We start from the raw sequence: 20021 nt of genomic DNA, 5'->3' as shown, positions 1-20021 counted from the left end.
CGTCATCCCCCCCCAGGCAGCCTCACCGGCTCGGGATCAGGGGCGGGGGGGGGGAGAGGAGAGCGGGTCAGTCCCAGCCTCGGGGGGGGGGGGGGGGGGGGGGGGGTGGGAGAGCGGGTCAGTCCCGGCCCCCGGTGGGGGGGGGGGGGGGGGGGGGGTGGGGCGGAAATGAGCATGCCAGTCCCAGCCCCGGGTTTGGGGGGGGGTGGGAAAGGAGAGGAGAGCGAGGCAGCCCCAGCCCCAGGGGGGTGGAGAGCGAGTCAGTCCCAAGATAAAACAAGATAACATTTCTCAGTTGCAAAAACAAGACAGAGGCACACAGCAGCCAAGCCTCAGATTCCCTCAATGATTTAAAATGTTCAGTTTAACACTATTGCTGAGTCTACGCGCAGGATTCAAGGTCTAACAAAGTGCATGCGAGCTGTGTAACACTCACACTTGGGCTTGTGCAGTGAGTGGTGTAATACTTACACCTGTAGGTGTGCAATGAGCTGTCCTACAGTGATCTCCTCTGCCACCTTCTTGTACAGGCTCTGACTGTTCAACACCATGCTCTCTAGAATAGCCAGGGACCGCTGCAAGATGGAGGCATCCACCGTGGTTTGGTTGACATAGCTTGCAATCTGGGAAATAAAAGAAATGCCTCATTAGGGGTGGGAACCAAGGCCCGATGAGTACAGGTTTTCAAAAGGGATAAACGTAATCTACTTTTCTGAAGTTACTCGACTCCCAGAATGGGTTAAGGGTTTCCATTTAGTATTTAAATTTAGGTAAATATTTGAAGCAGAGGCAGATACAGGGACACGGGAAGAGCATTGGACAGTGGGATCACTCTTGGATCACTCTAGCAAAGAGCCAGCACAGAGATGGAGGGCCGAATGGCCTCCTTCAGTGCTGTGAAAGCTCTATGGTTCTCTCTGTCCCACTGATTTTGATCCTTGTAACATAACTGCAAATTGTTAAGATTTGGAAATGTTGTCTGTTTAACGCATGTTAAAATGGATGGATGGAAAACTGCGGGCAGAATCTTCCTGCATCCGAGGCCAGCGAGTTAGCGTGTAGGTGTAAAATTTATCCTTAACCATCAGACAGTGAACTGGGGTGAAATACCGCAGCCAGCCGCCTCAGACAGACACAACCCATTTTCAAATGTGCGCTGCTGCTGTTTTGCTTCATCTCCACGATAAACCAACACAACATATGGCATCGCTGAACAACCGTAAAACACCAGAAACAAAATCTGTTATAGAAGGAAGGACTGGCCCACCGGGGCCTCTTGAAAATAATTGTTTTTCACAAGCCAAGAGGCACACAGGAGCTATTTGAATAATAGGGATCAGCACAGCGGTTAGAGATCATCCTACACACAGACTAGAAAGAAAGACTTGCATTTCTATAGCACCTTTCACAACATCAGGATATTCCAAAGCGTTTTAGAGCCAATGAAGTACTTTTTGAAGTGTAGTCATTGTTATAATGTAGGGAACACGGCAGTGAATTTGCACACAGCAAGATCCCACAAACAGCAATGTGATAGAGGCCAGATAATCTGTTGTTTTTTTTTTAAAAAGTGGTGTTAGTTGAGGGATAAATATTGGCCAGGACACCAGGGAGGACTCCCCTGCTCTTCTTCGAATAGTGCCATAGGATCTTTTACATCCACTCGAGAGGGAAGACACAGGGTCGCGGTTCAGTTTAATGTCTGACCCGAAAGACGGCACCTCCGACAGTACAGCACTCCACTGAGGTGTCAGCCTGGATTATGTGCTCAAGACCCTGGAGTGGGCCTTGAACCCACGGCCTTCTGACTCAGAGGCGCAAACCAACACAACATATGGCAATGCTGAACAACCGTAGAACACTAAAAATAAGTCTGTTATAGAAGGAAGGACTGGCCCACTAAGGTCTCTTGAAAATAATTTTGTTCATAAGCCAAGAGGCACATTGCAGCAGGAGTTATTTGAATAACTGGGATCAGCACCACAGTCTAGGATCATCCTGCACCGATCAGACCAAGTGCTGGAGTGGGCCTCGACTCAGCAACCTTCTGGACTTCGAGGCGACTCACAGCACTCATACCAGTGAGTTGGAAGCTTGTTGGTTCAAGTACCCTGGAATATTTAGTTTCCAACCTTGGTCACCTTGCAACCACGTCTCTGTAATGGCTGTTAGATCAAACCCATTTATCTCTATTTTTGCCGCTAATTTGTTTATCTTGTTACGAATGCTTTGTGCATTCAGATAAAGAGCCTTTAATTTTAACTTTTTACCATTATTCCCTGCTTTTACCTTATTCGCTGATACACTTTTACCATTAAACTCTGTCCTATCACACTCTGCTTACCTTTACCCAGATCGCTACACTGCTCCATTGCCTTGCCTTTTCTCTCCAGATTTCTAAATTTCCCCTCACCTAACCACCCCTCCCTTTTAGTTTAAAGCCCTAGTTATTCAATTCGCCAGGACACTGATCCCAGCCCGTCACAACAGAACAGCTCCCTCTTACCCTAGTGCCCCATGAATCGAAACCCCTTCCTCCCACACCACTGAGCCACACATTTAACTCTCTGATCTACTTGTCCCTATGCCAATTTGCATGTGGCTCAGGTAATAATCCAGATTTTATTACCTTTGAGGTTCTGCGTTTTAATTTGGGCCCTAGCTCCTCAAACTCTCAGCAGAACCTCATTCCTAGTTCTACCTGTATCATTGGTTCTTACATGGACCACGATCCTCCCCCTCCCACTCGAAATTCTTCTCTAGCTGCAAGGAGATATCCTTAACCCTGGCACCGGGCAGGCAACACCAGCCTTTGGAACTCCTGGTCGCGGTGGCAGAGAGCAGTATCTATCCCCGACTATACTGTCCCCTACTACTACCACATTCCTTGTCACTCCCCCCACTTGAATGGCCTCCTGCACCATGGTCAGTTTGACCAACCATCCTGAAGGCTTTTCCCTCATCCACACAGGCAGCAAGAACCTCATACCTGTTGGACAAAGGCTGAGGCTTCTCCTGCACTGCACCTGGAGTCCCCTTACCTGCCTGAGTTGCAGTCACACCCTCCTGTCCCTGACCACTACCCAGACTTGTACCACTGCCTAAGGGGTGTGACTACCTCCTGGATTCAAGTGTCCAGGTAACATTCCCCCTCCCTGATGCCCTGCAATGTCTACACCTCGGACTCCAGCTCAACCACTCCGAGCTGAAGTTCCTTGAGATGCAGACCACTTGCTACAAACGTGGTCGTCTAGGATTGCGATGCTCTCCACTAACTCCCACATGCTGCAGTTGCGGCACAGTCGTCCCTTTATAAACTGGTCTTATTTATTTGATTAATTAAAATTTATGTATTTAATTAACTTAGCTTATAGTTTCATGTTTTAATTAATTACTTGATCTAGTTTAAATAGGTAGATTAAATATTTACCTGTAACACAAACCACTACAAGCAACGTTCCCTTTAAGCTGTGCGGCTGCCCAGCGCTCCAGGGAACCCGTGCAGCCGGCTTTTCAATGTAAAAACCCCGCATGCACGGTACTTTGAATGGGCCACGCAGCCCCTTAAAGGGGTGCGCGCACAGGGCCAAAAGAAATTACAGGGAATGTTGACTTGTTACAGGGTGTCCTTTGCACCAGTCACTGAAGGTAAGCATGCAGGTGCAGCAGGCCAAATGGTATGTTGGCCTTCATAGCGAGAGGGTTCGAGTACAGGAGCAAGGCTGTTTTGCTGCAGTTGTACAGGGCCTTGGTGAGACCACACCTTGAGTATTGTGTGCAGTTTTGGTCGCCTTATCTGAGGAAGGATGTTCTTGCCATGGAGGGAGTGCAGCGAAGATTCACCAGACTGATACCTGGAATGGCAGGAATGACGTATGAGGAGAGATTGGGGTCGATTGGGCTTATACTCGCTGGAGTTTAGAAGAATGAGAGGGGATCTCATTGAAACTTATAAAATTCTAACAGGACCGGACAGACTGGGTGCAGGAAGGATGTTCCCGATGGCCGGGGAGTCCAGAACCAGGGGTCACAGTCTAAGGATAAGGGGTAAGCCATTTGGGACAGAGATGAGGAGGAATTTATTCACCCAGAGAGTGGTGAACCTGTGGAATTCTCTACCACAGAAGGCAGTAGAGGCCAATTCATTAAATATATTCAAGAAGGAGCTGGATATATTTCTTAAGGCTAAAGGAATCAAGGGATATGGGGAGAAAGCAGGGACAGGGTACTGAATTTGGATGATCAGCCATGATCTCATTGAATGGCGGAGCAGGCTCGAGGGGCCGAATGGCCTACTCCTGCTCCTATCTTCTATGTTTCTATGACTACAAGTATTGGAGGCAAAAAGCAGCACCTCCTTCCCCTCTGCACCAAATGCCCACTCTCTCCAAATTCCCAACTTTAACACACTGTTTACGTGCACTCCATTTAAGACCGCTCTGTGAAGCGCTTTGAGAAGTTTCTCTCAAATAAATGATAAGATGCTGACTAAATACACATCTTTCTTTTGAGGAACAGACTGCTGGGGTCAGTAATCCTCTCATTTTACTCAGTTACACCAGAAGGTATTAATTTTTTTGTAACATACCAGATGCATCCTCATGGATGTGTTTTATTCAGGTTTATCACCCCCAAAAATAATGCATCACTATGATCAGAAATCTAGGAGCTGGCGGCAACACAATCCTGTCAGACATCAAGAGTCACAGTTTCTAAGCTCTAATTAGAACAGGCAGGGCTGATTTTAATTAAACCATGCAGCACGTTCCCAGAGTGCGACATCAAACCTGCAAACCGCAGTGCTCTGTTTCAGTGTGACCTGATTCTGATAACAAGGTGCCTCGCACCACCCAACAGTCCCTACGGTCTCAAAGAGAGAGAGAGAAAGAGAGAGAGAATGAGAATGGGACAGGGCGGGAGCGAGCAGGAGCAAGGCGGAGGGTGTGCATTGATCGGGAGGTCCCGCGCAGGCCACTCACTAGCTGTTGCTGCTGGAAAAGATACTGCGCAGCAAATTTAAAAGGACCGCGTATGGAAAAAAAAGTCAGAGGGAACATTGGTCATCAGGCATGGGAATCCAGATGGATTTTCATTTCCCTAACCAGGAGTGTTGCAGCCAATTGTCCCTACTACTGGGATCAGCTAACTCATCACAGACCAGCAATCCAACCTGGGAGCTTCCCAGTCTTTGTACTTCAGAGATGTACATTTTACCTCAGCCATTGGAATGGCTACTCACTGTGACCTAACTAAACCTCACAGATTGCAGTTATAACTCGATAATAAAAATTCAAGGCCTGTAATTCCCCACAGGACGAGTTTCTAATCTCGATCACACAGAAGTGAGAACAGCATGTGGAAATCAGGAGCTTCTCAGTTTGGGTGTGGTGGTGGTGGGGCGGGGTGAGGAAAACAACCCGGATGAGGGGCAGTCACCCCAAGACCAGTGTTAGATCTGTATTACCAGAAGCCTGGGGACAGTTCCCCTCCCAACCCCTCTGCCCAGGTGTGGCACAAGGAGATACGAGTGTGAGTGAGCGTGAGAGAGTGCACTGAGTGAGGGAGAATGTGTGCGTGCGTGCATGAGTGTGAGAGTGCGTGCATGTATGAGAGAGTATGTGCGCACAAGTGAGAGAGAGTGCGTATGTGTGCGCGCGCACACGTGCGTGGAAAATGAGTGCGGTTTAAATTTTAAAACTTGTTCTCTATCGGCACTTATTACTGTTAAATGATTCACAGTTAATTCCACTAAAACGATTACGTTATTTGCCTCAGATCATTTATTTAACCCAGTTTTAACTTAGAAACCCGTTTTTAATGAAGGGTCTGTGCCCGAAGCATTAACCTGCCCTATTCAGATGTGAATGGAGCTGTAATTTCAGCATTTTCTGTTTTAGTGCTCAGTTTTCCAGCATTCCTATTTTCTTCTTTCTATTTCAACAGAAAGTTTTCCCTGACAGGCTAGTTAATGCCTCTCGTCCATGAATGTTCCTGGGCAATGGGTGTGATGCAGTGAAAAAGGAGTTAACCCCACTGGCTTTGTGCCACTCAAGTGTCCTTGCAAGAGGCCTCTGGGCTGTGGGAAAGGATTTCTTGGCTGAAGCTAGCACTGGAGTTTCCCACGGGATAGGGAGTCTGGAATTACTTCCAGGCTCAAGGACCTTTGTGTCACTACAGACAGAGACTAGCGTCAGAGCTGAGATTCCAAGAGAAACCTCCAAGCATTGAGGTTAAACACCTGACACGGGCAATTCCTTCACTGGCGCCATTTGCTCAGACACCAAACCATTCCTGGTTTTGAAACCAAGGGCACAATGAGTTTTATACTCTGAAGGCTAATTTATTCACAAAGCTCTCTCGGCTGACTATCACTTCTTCATTGCGCCAGTCTCTAATGCCTTCTCCTGATGATTTTTCTCAATCTCCAGTTATCATCCCTTTTCATTGCCCGTCTCCGTCCCTGCCTCAGCTCATCCACGGCTGAAACCCTCATCCATGCCTTTGTTACCTCTAGACTTGACTATTCCAACACACTCCTGGCCAGCCTCCCACGTTCTACCCTCTGTAAACTTGAGGTCATCCAAAACTCTGCAGCCCGTGTCCTAACTCACACCAAGTCCTGTTCACCCATCACCCCTGTGCTCACTAACTGACATTGGCTCCTGGTTGAGCAATGCCTCAATTTTAAAATTCTCATCCTTGTTTTCAAATCCTCCATGGCCTCGCCCCTCCCTATCTCTAATGTCCTTCAGCCCCATAACCTCCCCCCTCCACCCCAGGATATCTACGCTCCTCTAATTCTGCCCTCTTGAGCATCCCTGATTATAAATCGCTCAACCTTTGGCAGCCGTGCCTTCAGCTGCCTAGACACTAAGCTCTGGAATTCCCTCCCTAAACTTCTCCGTCTCTCTACCTCTCTTTCCTCCTTTAAGATGCTCCTTAAAACCTACCTCTTTCACCTGCCCTAATATCTCCTTATGTGGCTTGCTGTCATTTTTTGTCTTATAATACTCCTGTGAAGTGACTTGGGACATTTTACAACGTTAAAGGCGCTGTATAAATACACGTTATTGTTATTACTGGCCTCCGAATGTAAAGCCTCCGCTTTTGGAACAAGATTGGTCAGTGCTATCCGAGACTCCCCTGGAGGTCGATCACTGCCAGTCCTCACTTATTTTACAAAAAAACACATTTTGTGCTCAGGTGAGGGATGCTGGGGAAATGAAGCACCTTCCATTGTGAAGACCCAGAGTCAGCATCAAGAACTCTGAAGGGTACGTGTGACACGGATAGATGCACAGCAAATCTCCCTCTGCCCCTACAATGCACCTCAGCTCCAACTACAGAAGAGCAACCCCTTCCTGCACCAGTGTGAACATTTATCCATTTAACACTCCATTAGGCCTCTGAAGAAGAATCCCCTTTAATTTATCACAAATGGGCCCTACATTGGCAGTTGGTCTTGGCACACCAGGAACTCCCTTGTTTCATGTAGGATGGTTACAGACGGAGAAGACAGTCAACCGAGTGGTCAGGGATTTGGACCCAGGCCCAAAAGGTGAAGAGGCAATGACTAGTCTGCTGCCCAATCCAGCCCATCATCTACAGTTCTATCTATGGTGGGAAAGGAGAATTGCAATAAGATTTGGAAAAGCTGGTAGTTTTCCATTACCTTGTGGAGACTGGATAAAGGGGCAATTGTTGTGGAAAAGCCATTAAAACCTCGGCTGCTTCAACCTTTTAGCCAATGTCTAGACCCCTCCCCCACTGTCTTCGTCAGAACCATTATAGGGTTCCCCTTGTCCTCACCTTTCACCCCACCAGCCTCCACATTCAACCGATCATCCTCCGCCATTTCCACCACCTCCAGCGTGATCCCACCACCAAACACATCTTCCGCTTCCCCCCCCACCCCCTTTCAGCATTCCGAAGGGACCGCTCCTTCCGTGACCCTGGTCTACTCCTCAATCACCCCCAACACCCCTTTGGCTGGCACCTTCCCGTGCAAGCGCAGGAGATGCAACACTTGCCCTTTCACCTCCTCCCTGCCCACTGTCCAGGGCCCCAAACACTCCTTCCAGGTGAAACAATGATTTACTTGTACTTCTTGCAATTTAGTATACTGTATTCGCTGCTCACGGTGCTGTCTCCTCTAGATTGGGGAGACCAAACGCTGATTGGGTGACTGGGTGACTGCTTTGCGGAACACCTCCGTTCAGTCCGTATGGGTGACCCCGAGCTTCCGGTTGCTTGTCACTTTAATTCTCCGCTCCACTCCCACTCAGACCTCGGCGTCTTGCACTGTTCCAATGAAGCTCAGCGTAAGCTCGAGGAACAGCATCTCATCTTTCGATTAGGCACTTTACAGCCTTCTGGACAACACTGAATTTAACAATTTCAGACTATAACCCCTGCCCCTATTTTTTCAGGCGGAAGCTGTTGATTCTGCCATCCCCATTTGCAACATTTAACCGCTCCTGCCTTCCACCCGATCACAGACCGTTCCTTTTGTTCTTTCCTCCCCTCCCCTTGCCCCTGCACTTGCTTAAAACCTGTTACAACTCTAACTTTTTCCAGTTCTGACGAAGGGTCACAGACCTGAAATGTTAACTCTGTTTCTCTCTCTCCATGGATGCTGCCTGACCTGCTGAGTGTTTCCAGCATTTTCTGTTATTTTAATCAGTCTTGTGCTTTTTCCACTAAATGGCACAATTTGTATAGACTTTCCATATCGCCATCCGACGCTTTGAAAGTTAAAAAAAAGAAATACTTGCATTTCTATAGCGCCTTTCACGACCACTGGACGTCTCAAAGCACTTTACAGCCAATGAAGTACTTTTGGAGTGTAGTCACTGCTGTAATGTGGGAAATGCGGCACCAACTTACAGCACCGTCGATGAGCCAAAAAGGTAGGAGAAACCTAAATGAAGGACCAAGGCCCATAGCGCCAAATGTCACCACGGTTGAAATAAAAGTAGGAAAAGGAGGAGAGACAAAGCGGGGAGCAGCGGGCGAGGCGACGCCAGGATTGGGTTTCAAAATCCCGCAGATTGTAGGAGGAAGGGATGCTGGAGGCAGCGAGGGAAGGAAAGGACCACACTGTTCCTGGGAAAGAATGGAGGGAGAGCAAGACGTCTCGACTGCATCACGCTGCACGGAATAAGAGCCCATGTGCCCCGCAATACCATGGGTGCAGGAACTGCTGAGAGATTGTTACCCTGAGATTGTTACCCTGAGGTTAATAAAAAGTGTGATGGAAGCAAAAATCAGGTTATTAAAATTACTAGAAAAATTAGGCGCCAGCTTGATCCCCGTGGTAGCACACTCACCTCCGAGTCAAAAGGTCGTGGGTTCAAGCTCCACTCCAGAGACTTGAGCACATAATCTAAGCTGACACTTCAGTGCAGTGCTGAATAAGTATTTTGAATAAGAGCAGGGGAGTTCTGCCCAGTGTCCATGACTAACAGATTATCTGGTCATCTGTTTTGGGGAAGTTGTTACACACAAATTGGCTGCTGCATTTCCGACAACAGTGACTAGGCTTCAAAAGTACTTCATTGGCTGTAAAGTGCTTTGGGATGTCCTGAGGCTGTGAAAAGGCGCTATATAAATGCAAGTCTTTCTTTCTAACTATGGAACAGAGTCAACAATCATGAGCCACTCCATTTGGAAACAGATCCCAAACACCAATAGGATGCCAGCCAGCCAGCGAGGAATCCTGTGTCCGTTTAATTCAAAAGGAAGCAGAGGACAAAATGGCTCTTGAACAGTAAGCCACCACAGTGTTCAGTTTGTCAGTGTCGCTCGCTCTCTCTCCTGACCTGTTTGATGAAGGCGGTGGAGATCATATCCCAGGAGACGATCCCGTGGTCCATCAGCTCCAGAAACGCAGTCAGCGTGAAGGCCAGCATCTCCCCGAAACTGCAAGGAAACATGCACACGCGGGTCAAAAGTCAGCACGCAGAGAGCTAGCGGGTTGCAGTGAATGCCCGATTCTGCGACCAGTGAACAAAAGCAGCGTCGATAATCGCGCCCGTCCTGTGCGAAAGTCGGACACACTTTTCAAATCTACGGGGTGCCCTTGAATACGTGGTCAGTAAATGCATTACCCGGGTTACTGAGCCAGACAGACAGGGAAGGTCCCAGGCTCGAGGCCTGGCCTGTGCGGAGCTCGCTGATCTCAGTCAGGTTGGGAGTATGGACGGTAATATTGTCCACAGCACCGTGGGTTAAGCCTGGGTTGAGTGAGGGGGGGGGGGGGTGGAAAAATCAGAGGGGGTTCCTGATCATGATCGCTATCTAGTGACCCCCCCCCACACAGCCAGGGGTGGGATCAAACTCAACTGTGTTGCCCTCCATAGTTAAATAGCTTGCTCACACTTGCATGTATGGTCAATAGGAACATTAGGACCAGGAGTAGGCCATTCAGCCCCTCAGGCGTGCTCCACCATTCAATTAGATTATGACTGATCTGCACCTCAACCCTATTTACCAGCCATCGCTCCATATCCTTGGATACCCTTACTCAACAAAAATCTAATCGATCTCCAAAGTTCTAATTGACCCAGCAGTCACAGCATATTGGGGAGGGGGGGGGGGGGGGCGGGGGAAGGAGGAGAGGAGAGAAGAGTTCCAGATTTCCACTACCTTGTGTGGAAAAAGTGTTTCCTGAATCGGCCTAGCTCTAATTTTAAGATTATGCCCCTTCGTTCTGGATTCGCCGACTAGAGGAAATTGTTTCTCTGTATCACGTTGATGTACAGAGGGACCTGGGTGTCCTTGTACACCAGTCACTGAAAGCAAACATGCAGCAAGCAGTTAGGAAGGCAAATGGTATGTTGGCCTTCATTGCAAGAGAATTTGAGTACAGGGGCAAGGATGTCTTACTACAGTTATACAGGGCCTTGGTGAGACCACATCTGGAGTACTGTGTGCAGTTTTGATCTCCTTACCTAAGAAAGGATATACTTGCCATAGAGGGAGTGCAGCAAAGGTTCACCAGACTGATTCCTGGAATGGCAGGACTGTCGTATGAGGAGAGATTGGGTCGACTAGGCCTGTATTCACTGGAGTTTAGAAGAATGAGAGGGGATCCCATTGAAACCTATAAAATTCTGACAGGGCTAGACAGACTGGATGCAGGGAGGATGTTTTCCCCTGGCTGGGGTGTCTAGAACGAGAGGTCACAGTCTCAGGATATGGGGTAGGACATTTAAGACTGAGATGAGGAAAAATTTCTTCACTGAGGGTGGTGAACCTGTGGAATTCTCTACCACAGAAGGCTGTGGTGGCCAAGTCACTGAATATATTTAAGAAGGAGATAGATAGATTTCTAAACACAAAAGGCATCAAGGGGTATGGGGAGAGAGCGGGAATATGGCAGAGCAGGCTCGAAGGGCCAAATGGCCTACTCCTGTACCTATTTTTCTATGTTTCTATGTCTATTGAATCCTTTTTAACATTTTAAACACCTCAGATCAACCCTCAATCGCCTGTAATCCATGGTAATAATTAGCGATCTCCACTCGCAGTAAGTACCGAAGGACTGCCAGTACTTGCGCAACTGTACATAGCGAGGGGTTTGAAGGATGTGATCAATGAGAAATAAAAACGTGCTCGCAGGAATCCACATGCTTAAAGTCGGCTTCCTCAGAGTGAATCTGCATTACAACAGACCACAGAGCAACCGGTCAAGGCTATACCCACGACAGAACAGCCCAATCACCAGCTAACTAACAGAGCAAGGATGGAAGCGCTATAAGCAATGCTCAGCCCTTCAAACTGAATGCTGACGAAGGAAGCAAGGAGATCCTGAAAAGCCCGCTCTTCTGACAATGCCCTGCAAATGATTAAGCAGGTGTCCACTGTCCATCGCACTGTAAAGTGATGTGCGACGGCAGTCTGATTTGCCGAAACAAGCGAGGGAGATGCCGGTTAATGATCTCGCACTGCTCTATATGGCTGTGACTGCCCATTACCTATAAAGCAATGTGACTCTATTTAATGTTGGTACAAATTGTTATCCAATGAGGATGAAGCGGTCAGCCATGCTTGTCTCAATAGTATTGTTTACCTGAATTTATCCAGTAAGTTGCTGGAAGTGAAGCACAAGAGGGAGGTAAATGAGGATATTTGGTGAGTATCAGACCAGAAAGGAGAAACATGCAATATTGTTGAATAACTATTCTCATTCACACAGAACTAACAAAAATACTTGCTCTGCTTTCCAATAACTTCAGCTAGCCAAGTGCCTCACATTTGTCTTTACCATGTCTTACAAAGTGCACTATAGCCTTCCTCACACGCTGCAATATTTCCCACAAAATAATACATACTGTTTTTTTTGCAGAAGACAACGAACTTAAACAGACCGTTGAGTGCGAGGACTGATGGTGGCATTCAGCTCCCTAACCATGTTGTGAGGGCCATCTTAGCATCCATGGGTTGGGTAGCTGCACAGGGGGGGTATCACAGAGACCATGAGTTGGCTAGCTGCATAGGGGGGGGGGGGGGGGTATCACAGAGACCATGGGTTGGCTAGCTGCACAGGGGAGGGGGGGTGGTATCACAGAGACCATGGGTTGGCTAGCTGCACAGGGGGGGGTATCACAGAGACCATGGGTTGGCTAGCTGCACAGGGGAGGGGGGGTGGTATCACAGAGACCATGGGTTGGCTAGCTGCATAGGGGGGGGGGGGGGGTATCACAGGGACCATGGGTTGGCTAGCTGCACAGGGGAGGGGGGGTGGTATCACAGAGACCATGGGTTGGCTAGCTGCATTGGGGGGGGGGGGGGGGGGTATCACAGGGACCATGGGTTGGCTAGCTGCACAGGGGAGGGGGGGTGGTATCACAGAGACCATGGGTTGGCTAGCTGCATAGGGGGGGGGGGGGGTATCACAGGGACCATGGGTTGGCTAGCTGCACAGGGGAGGGGGGGGTGGTATCACAGAGACCATGGGTTGGCTAGCTGCACGGGGGGGGGGGGGGGGGGGGGGGGGGGAGAAAGAGAGTAACAGAGACCATGGGTTGGCTAGCTGCACAGGGGGGGGGTATCAGAGATCATGGGTTGGCTAGCTGCACGGGGGGGTGTATCACAGAGACCATGGGTTGGCTAGCTGCACGGGGGGGGGGGGGGGGTATCACAGACGATGGGTTGGCTAGCTGCACGGGGGGGGGGGGGGGGGATCACAGACGATGGGTTGGCTAGCTGCACCGGGGGAGGGGGGGGGGGTATCACAGAGATGATGGGTTGGCTAGCTGCACGGGGGGGGGGGGGGGGTGGGGGGGTGTATCAGAGACCATGGGTTGGCTAGCTGCACAAGGGGGGGGTATCAGAGGTGATGGGTTGGGTAGCTGCACAGGGCGGGGTATCAGAGACGATGGGTTGGGTAGCTGCACGGGGGCCATTTATGACAGTGGCCAGGTCTTCATTCTGTGCCACGGCTGTGTTTTCCTTTTAACAGAGAAGACCAAGGAAGAGCAATTCAGTAGCTTGGAACGTGCGAGGCTCACCTCTGCACTCTGCATCAACCATTTCAGCTGAAGCAGGAATTAGCTCAGAGATGCACACTTCAGAGGGGCTTAATGAGTCTGATCCTGAACACATGGTGAGTCACAGGTGGCAGCTGAAGGAGGGCAGCCTGCTCTCGGAGCCCAGCTGTGCTGCTTTATGATTACAAACGTACAAGGCCACCAGTGCAATGGAGCCTGCTTCACCAACGTGAACTAATGAGTGAGTCACTTCTCAGTGCACAAGATGACACAAGCCGGTTTGGATGGAGGTGTGGATTCCATCACCAAGTTTGGGCATTGTCGTGCAGCAAGGGTTGTCCACTAGGTGGACTGTCATTGGGCAACATTTGCAGAGGAAACTCACACTTTACAGGCAATGAGCAGAGATGAGGTACCTCTGAGAAATGCTCCCATAAAAACATAGAAGATAGGAGGAGTAGGCCATTCGGCCCCTCGAGCCTGCTCCGCCATTTAATGAGATTATGGCTGATTATCCAAATTCAGTACCCTGTCCCTGCTCTCTCCCCATATCCCTTGATCCCTTTAGCCTCAAGAAACATATCTAACTCCTTCTTGAATATATTTAATGAATTGGCCTCAACTGCCTTCTGTGGAAGAGAATTCCATAGGTTCACCACTTTCTGGGTGAAGAAATTCCTCCTCATCTCTGTCCTAAATGGCTTACCCCATATCTTTAGACTGTGACCCCTGGTTCTGGACTCCCCGGCCATCAGAAACATCCTTCCTGCATCTAGTCTGTCGAGTCCTGTTGGATTTTTATAAGTTTCAATGAGATCCCCTCATTCTTCTAAACTCCAGTGAATATAAGCCCAATCGATCCAACCTCTCCTCATACGTCATTCCTGCCATCCCAGGTATCAGTCTGGTGAATCTTCACTGTACTCCCTCCATGGCAAGAACATCCTTCCTCAGATAAGGCGACCAAAACTGCACACAATACTCAAGGTGTGGTCTCACTAAGGCCCTGTACAACTGCAGCAAGACATCTTTGCTCCTGTACTCGAATCCTCTCGCTATGAAGGCCAACATACCATTTGCCTTCTTAACCGCCTGCTGCACCTGCATGCTTACCTTCAGTGACTGGTGCACAAGGACACCCAGGTCTTCTTGCACTTCCCCTTCTCCCAATCTATTGCCGTTCAGATAATAATCTGCCTTCCTATTTTTGCCACCGAAGTGGATAACCTCGCATTTATCTACATTATACTGCATCTGCCCAATCACCCAACCTGTCCAAATCATACTGGAATTTCTCGGCATCCTCCTCACAGCACACACGCCCACCCAGCTTTGTGTCGTCTGCAAACTTGGAGATATTACATCTAGTTCCCTCGACTAGATCATTAATATATATTGTGAATAGCTGGGGTCCTAGCACCGAACCCTGCGGTACCCCACTAGTCACTGCCTGCCACTCGGAAAAAGAGCCGTTTATTCCAACTCTTTGCTTTCTGTCTGCCAACCAGTTCTCCATCCAAGTCAGTACCTTGCCCCCAATCCCGTGTGCTTTAACTTTACACGCTAATCTCTTATGCGGGACCTTATCAAAAGCCATCTGAAAGTCCAAATACACCACATCCACTGGTTCTCCCTTATCTATTCTACCAGTTACATCCTCAAAAAATTCCAGTAGATTAGTCAAGCATGATTTACCCTTTGTAAATCCATGTTGACTTTGTCCGATCCTGTCACTGTTTTCCAAGTGCTCTGCTATTACATCTTTTATAATGGACTCTAGCATTTTCCCCACTACCGATGTCAGGCTTACCGGTCTGTAATTCCCCGTTTTCTCTCTACCACCTTTTTTGAAAAGTGGGGTTACATTAGCTACCCTCCAATTCATGGGAACTGTTCGAGTCTATAGAATTTTGGAAGATGACCAGCAATGCATCTACTGTTTCTAGGGCCACTTCCTTAAGTACCCTAGGATGTAGATTATAAGGCCCTTGGGATTTATCAGCCTTCAATTTCCCTAACACCATTTCCCTACAAATACAGATTTCATTCAGTTCCTCCCTCTCATTAGACCCTATGATCCCCAACGATGATGTCGAGGCCTCGAGGCCAATGGTGCAAGAAGCTGTAGAGGCGGTTTCCAAACTGCTGGGAATGCTACTGCACCCATTTCATATCACAGAATTTTACAGCACAGGAGGAGGTCATTCGGCCCATTGTGCCTGTGCCAGCTCTTTGAAAAGAGCTCCCAATTAGTTCTACTCCTCCACTCTTTCCCCAGAGCCCTGCACATTCTTCCTCATCAAGTATTTATCCACTTCGCTTTTGAAAGTTACTAATGAATTTGCTTCCATCACCCTTTCAGGCAGTGCATTCCAGATCACAACAACTTGCTGTGTAAAAAAAAAAAAAATTCTCATCTTCCCTTTGGTTTTTTTGTCAAATATCTTAAATCGGAGTCCTCTGGTTATCGAACCTCAGGTCAGTGAAAACAGTTTCTCCTCGTTTACTCTATCAAACCTCTATTAAATCTCCCTTAACCTTCTCTGCTCTAAAGGAGAACGATCCCAGCTTCTTCAGTCTCTCCACATAACTGAAGTCCATATACTGAAGTTCCTACTTCGCAATCATTTGTAAAAAAAAATTTTTTTTTTTTTTTTTTTTTTAAATTGGGACACTAACTTGGTTCCACTCTCCACCAGCAGTGTCAGGATGAAAATTCCTTCCATGTTGATAAACTCAGTGGCGAAGGTGGCGTCGGCAGAGAGCTTGGCCAGTTCCTTCAGCGCATCGAGCCTCGAGTCCAGGCTCGAAGACTGGATCCTCTCCAACAGCTGCCGGGCTGCTCGAGTCTGCGAACAAGAGTCAGAGGATAAGGTTACAGACCTCATGAGAAATGGCTCTTCTGTAACCAGATGTATTATCAATTTAAAAATTGATAAAATGTCTTAACACACAATACCACAGGAATGCATCAATTGTTCCACTCTCTCCTCTTCCCCTTGAGGCCTGCCCTTGCCACACACCACTGCCAGACAAGAGGCCCCGCAGATGACTGGCACCTTCTGTTCCAGGCCTCTGCCAATTCTGCCCTTGAGGAAGTAGACTACATTGGTTCCTCCTCTCCTGCAGGATTATAGCTCCATGGAACAGCCTTGGATCTGGACTGGAGGCGACGGAGGTTGAACAGTTTCCCGTTTGTTCTGTAGATTAGCTCCACTCCAGTGGGGAGCTTACCGAGGGTGAGATGGAGCATTGCAGCAAGGAAGATAGAGGAGAGTGCTGGTGCGATGACACAGCCTTACTTGACCCCGGTCCGTATGTGAATTGGGTCTGTGGTGGAACCGTTGGTCAGGATCACGGCTTGCATGTTGTCGTGAAGCAGGCGGAGGATGGTGACTAACTTTTGAGGGCAGCCGAATTTGAGGAGGACACTCCATAATCCCTCACCTGAGAACTCATTTTTAATGTGGAAGCAAGTCATCCTCGGTTCCGAAGGACTGCCTAAGAAGAATAGCCCCATGCGCAGTGGCCCTCTGGTATCTCTTCGCCTGTGAGTCCAGACAGAAAGTGTAGACAGGCTATCTAATTATGTGGAGTGACAATCGTAGCCGCATCCAATCCAGTCCTCGCAGGCACACTTTCTGGCAGGGTCGCTCAATAGGAATCGATTCTTCCACCTGCCCCAACTTCGACCCGTCCCCTCAACACAGGCACAATCGAAGAGACTGAACGTGCACGCTGATCTTGGAGTGTCCACAATCCGCAGGGGAACGGTGGCTTTCGTAGGTCGACGCCAGTCTTCTCCAAAAGCCCACTCGGTCATACACTTAGTTATCCTGACGAATAGGAAATGTTCACCCGAGCTTCATTCCCAAAATAAGCACAGGATGCAGTTTACCCCCTCCCAATTCCACCTCCAGTCATGAATTAAACCACCAAGTCTGGAATCATATTTATTTACTTTAAAAACACCGACCCCAAAATTTAAATCCGCTTCGCGGGCAAGCTGCCTGGGAACATGCACCAAGCATCAGCAGCTCACGGGTCTCATTTAAATGAGGCTTGCGGCCCAACATCAAGTGCGCCTCGGGCCAACCCGATCCGGCAGGCTGGCATGAGCCATATTCACTCCCTTTGCGTTTGTACCTCAAGAGATGCGTAAAATAATGACTACTTACGGGGGAGGTGGCCAGCCGCAGTATGGTCCCATTTTTGATCTCGTTGCGAGTCTAGAGAGGATTAGAGAAAAAAAAACAGGATAATCATGAATTTAGAAAGGACAACAGCGATTAATTTACATTTGTCTGTTTGAAGGAAATTGCGTGCAGGATTTACAGATAGTGGTAGCAAAATCGTGGAATAATTTCAGAAACTATTATTAGATGCTACAACAGAGTAACAGCAGCATCTTTCTAGATAGATCGATAGATGAAATAAGGTGGGCCGAATGGCCTTCCTCATCCATTACACGTGCTGAGTGTTACTGAAGGAGATTAAATGCAAGGTATTATGGCAATTTTACTGATCCAGGAGCCAGGGAGCTGACCTTCTCTGTGATGTACAACTGGGTCCCGTCAGCGTAGCGCAGAGTGTAGTGTTCGGGATTCGGTAAGGACCACCTGTAAAGCAAAACAGACAAACCACATCACCAAAGAGGGCGATTTCCTTCTGTGGGCAGCACAGTAGTTGGTTATCAGGAGCATTAACCAATAGTGAGTCACAATAACTGGCGATCAAACGCAATAAACAACAGTAACAATAAATAATTAGTTATCTGTAACAGTAACCAGAAGTAATATTACCTAAATCACTAATATGTCATCATTAACTGACAAAAACTGATCAGTAATCGTAAATCACCAGTATAGTGCCGTTAACAATTAGGAACATAGGAACAGGAGGAGGCCATTCAGCCCCTCAAGCCCGTTAAATCACGGCTGATCTGTACCTCACTTCCATTTACCTGCCTTAGCTCCGTATCACTTGGCACTCTTACCCAGCACAAATAGATGGAGATGGGAAGAGTTCCTGCCCAGATCTGACTTGCACACCAATTATTCTGATAATGTCCCATCCCAAATTACAATCAAATCAGAATGAAAACTAATTTAGTCAGAAAACAGTGGCACTAAGGCAATGTCCTGCAGTCCACAAGGTCTCCAACATCTCCTCCACGGTAGCCTCTCACACAAACTCCTATGATTGCTCAGACCCCTCCTCTCCTCCACACCACTCCAGCCCTATTCCCCAATCACACTGCAGTATTCCCCTCGGTAACTCGCTGTTCAAGACACAGCCCAGTGTAACTTGCCTTTGTGTAGCTAAAAAAGAAAAAGACTTGCATTTATATAGTGCCTTTCATGACCTCAGGATGTCCCAAAGTGCTTTACAGCCAATGAAGTATTTTTTGAAGTGTAGTCACTGTTGTAATGTAAGAAACGTAGCAGCCAATTTGTGTACAGCAAGCTCCCACAAACAGTGATGTGATAATGACCATCTGTTTGTTTTTTTTTTAAAGTGATGTTGATTGAGGGATAATTAGCCAGGACACCAAAGATAACTCTCCTACTCCTCTTCGAAATAGTGCCATGGGATCTTTTACGTCACCCAAGAGGGCAGACGGGGCCTCGGTTTAACATCTCATCCGAAAGATGGCACCTCCGACAGTGCAGCACTCCCTCAGCACTGCACTGGGAGTGTCAGCCTGGATTTATGTGCTCAAGCCTCTGGAGTGGGACTTGAACCCACAACCTTCTGACTCAGATGCAAGGGTGTTACCCACTGAGCCACAGCCAACACGGCACACAGTTTAATCAGTACAACACTTTGTACCAGTGTACAGGACTCTCAGCTCCTCTGGTCCGACGCACTGATCAATCTGTGCTCAGAGTGCTGTAAATATCAGAAAATGTTTAGAAAGAACAGATAGCAATATTGAAGTCAGAATGTATTGAAATTAATCTATGCATAATCAATCTAAAAACGTTATTTGCCCATGATAATGACTATTACTCTGTATCAGCACTTGCAGGTCAGAGGGGATCAGTTTGTGTATTTCTATGAACTGCCTCCCTTCCCAACCACAAATCTATTTATAGCTGTGCGGTAATTCATTCTGTATGTGGATGCGATTAAAATATCCCATATGTGGGCTGTCTGTACACGCACAATTCCAATCGAACACAAACCAGCCAAGATACAATGGCCTACACTGGGAAAGATACAGCGCACAGTAATTTTAAATATTCCTTCCTCCTCTCTGAAGGTGCTGACTCGTGTTGAGATGCAGAGCCACAGTTGCCTATCCCCCTCCTATATAATCGTTCTTAATGTACAAGCCTGGACAGTGAGTGTTGGCAGGCTATTCGACTATGATATGCATCACGACAGCACCTGACCCAATGCACAGCTAGCCACCCACACGCGCCCATCCAGGTGGAGTTGTTGAATAGTGATCAGGACTGGGAACAATGGCGGATTTCTTCCCTGCCCTCTTCAGAGGGTGGCGTCACAGTACACAGTAGGGCA

At 48.1% G+C, this 20021-nt stretch overlaps 1 protein-coding gene across 4 annotated transcripts in view; it reads right to left on the bottom strand.

The window, feature by feature from the left end:
* Positions 1–20021, bottom strand: part of LOC147108540 (engulfment and cell motility protein 2) — a 166883-nt gene that overhangs the window by 68610 nt on the left and 78252 nt on the right. For 3 of the 4 annotated variants that reach the window (XM_086005207.1, XM_086005208.1, XM_086005210.1), the window contains 6 exons: positions 18040–18112; positions 17672–17722; positions 16173–16342; positions 12074–12094; positions 9822–9921; positions 472–623 (listed from right to left, as the gene is read on the bottom strand). In XM_086005207.1, the coding sequence (XP_085861333.1) occupies positions 472–623; positions 9822–9921; positions 12074–12094; positions 16173–16342; positions 17672–17722; positions 18040–18112 (567 nt within the window). The remainder of the gene's footprint in view (positions 1–471; positions 624–9821; positions 9922–12073; positions 12095–16172; positions 16343–17671; positions 17723–18039; positions 18113–20021) is intronic. The other variant, XM_086005209.1, reaches the window with a different exon arrangement.

This window comes from Somniosus microcephalus, chromosome 13, assembly GCF_052327205.1.
Source record: "Somniosus microcephalus isolate GS21.2 chromosome 13, FLI_Smic_1.0, whole genome shotgun sequence".
Lineage (NCBI taxonomy): Eukaryota > Metazoa > Chordata > Chondrichthyes > Squaliformes > Somniosidae > Somniosus > Somniosus microcephalus.
The sequence above is the reverse complement of the archived record's forward strand: the minus strand, read 5'-3'. Positions and strand labels throughout refer to the sequence as shown.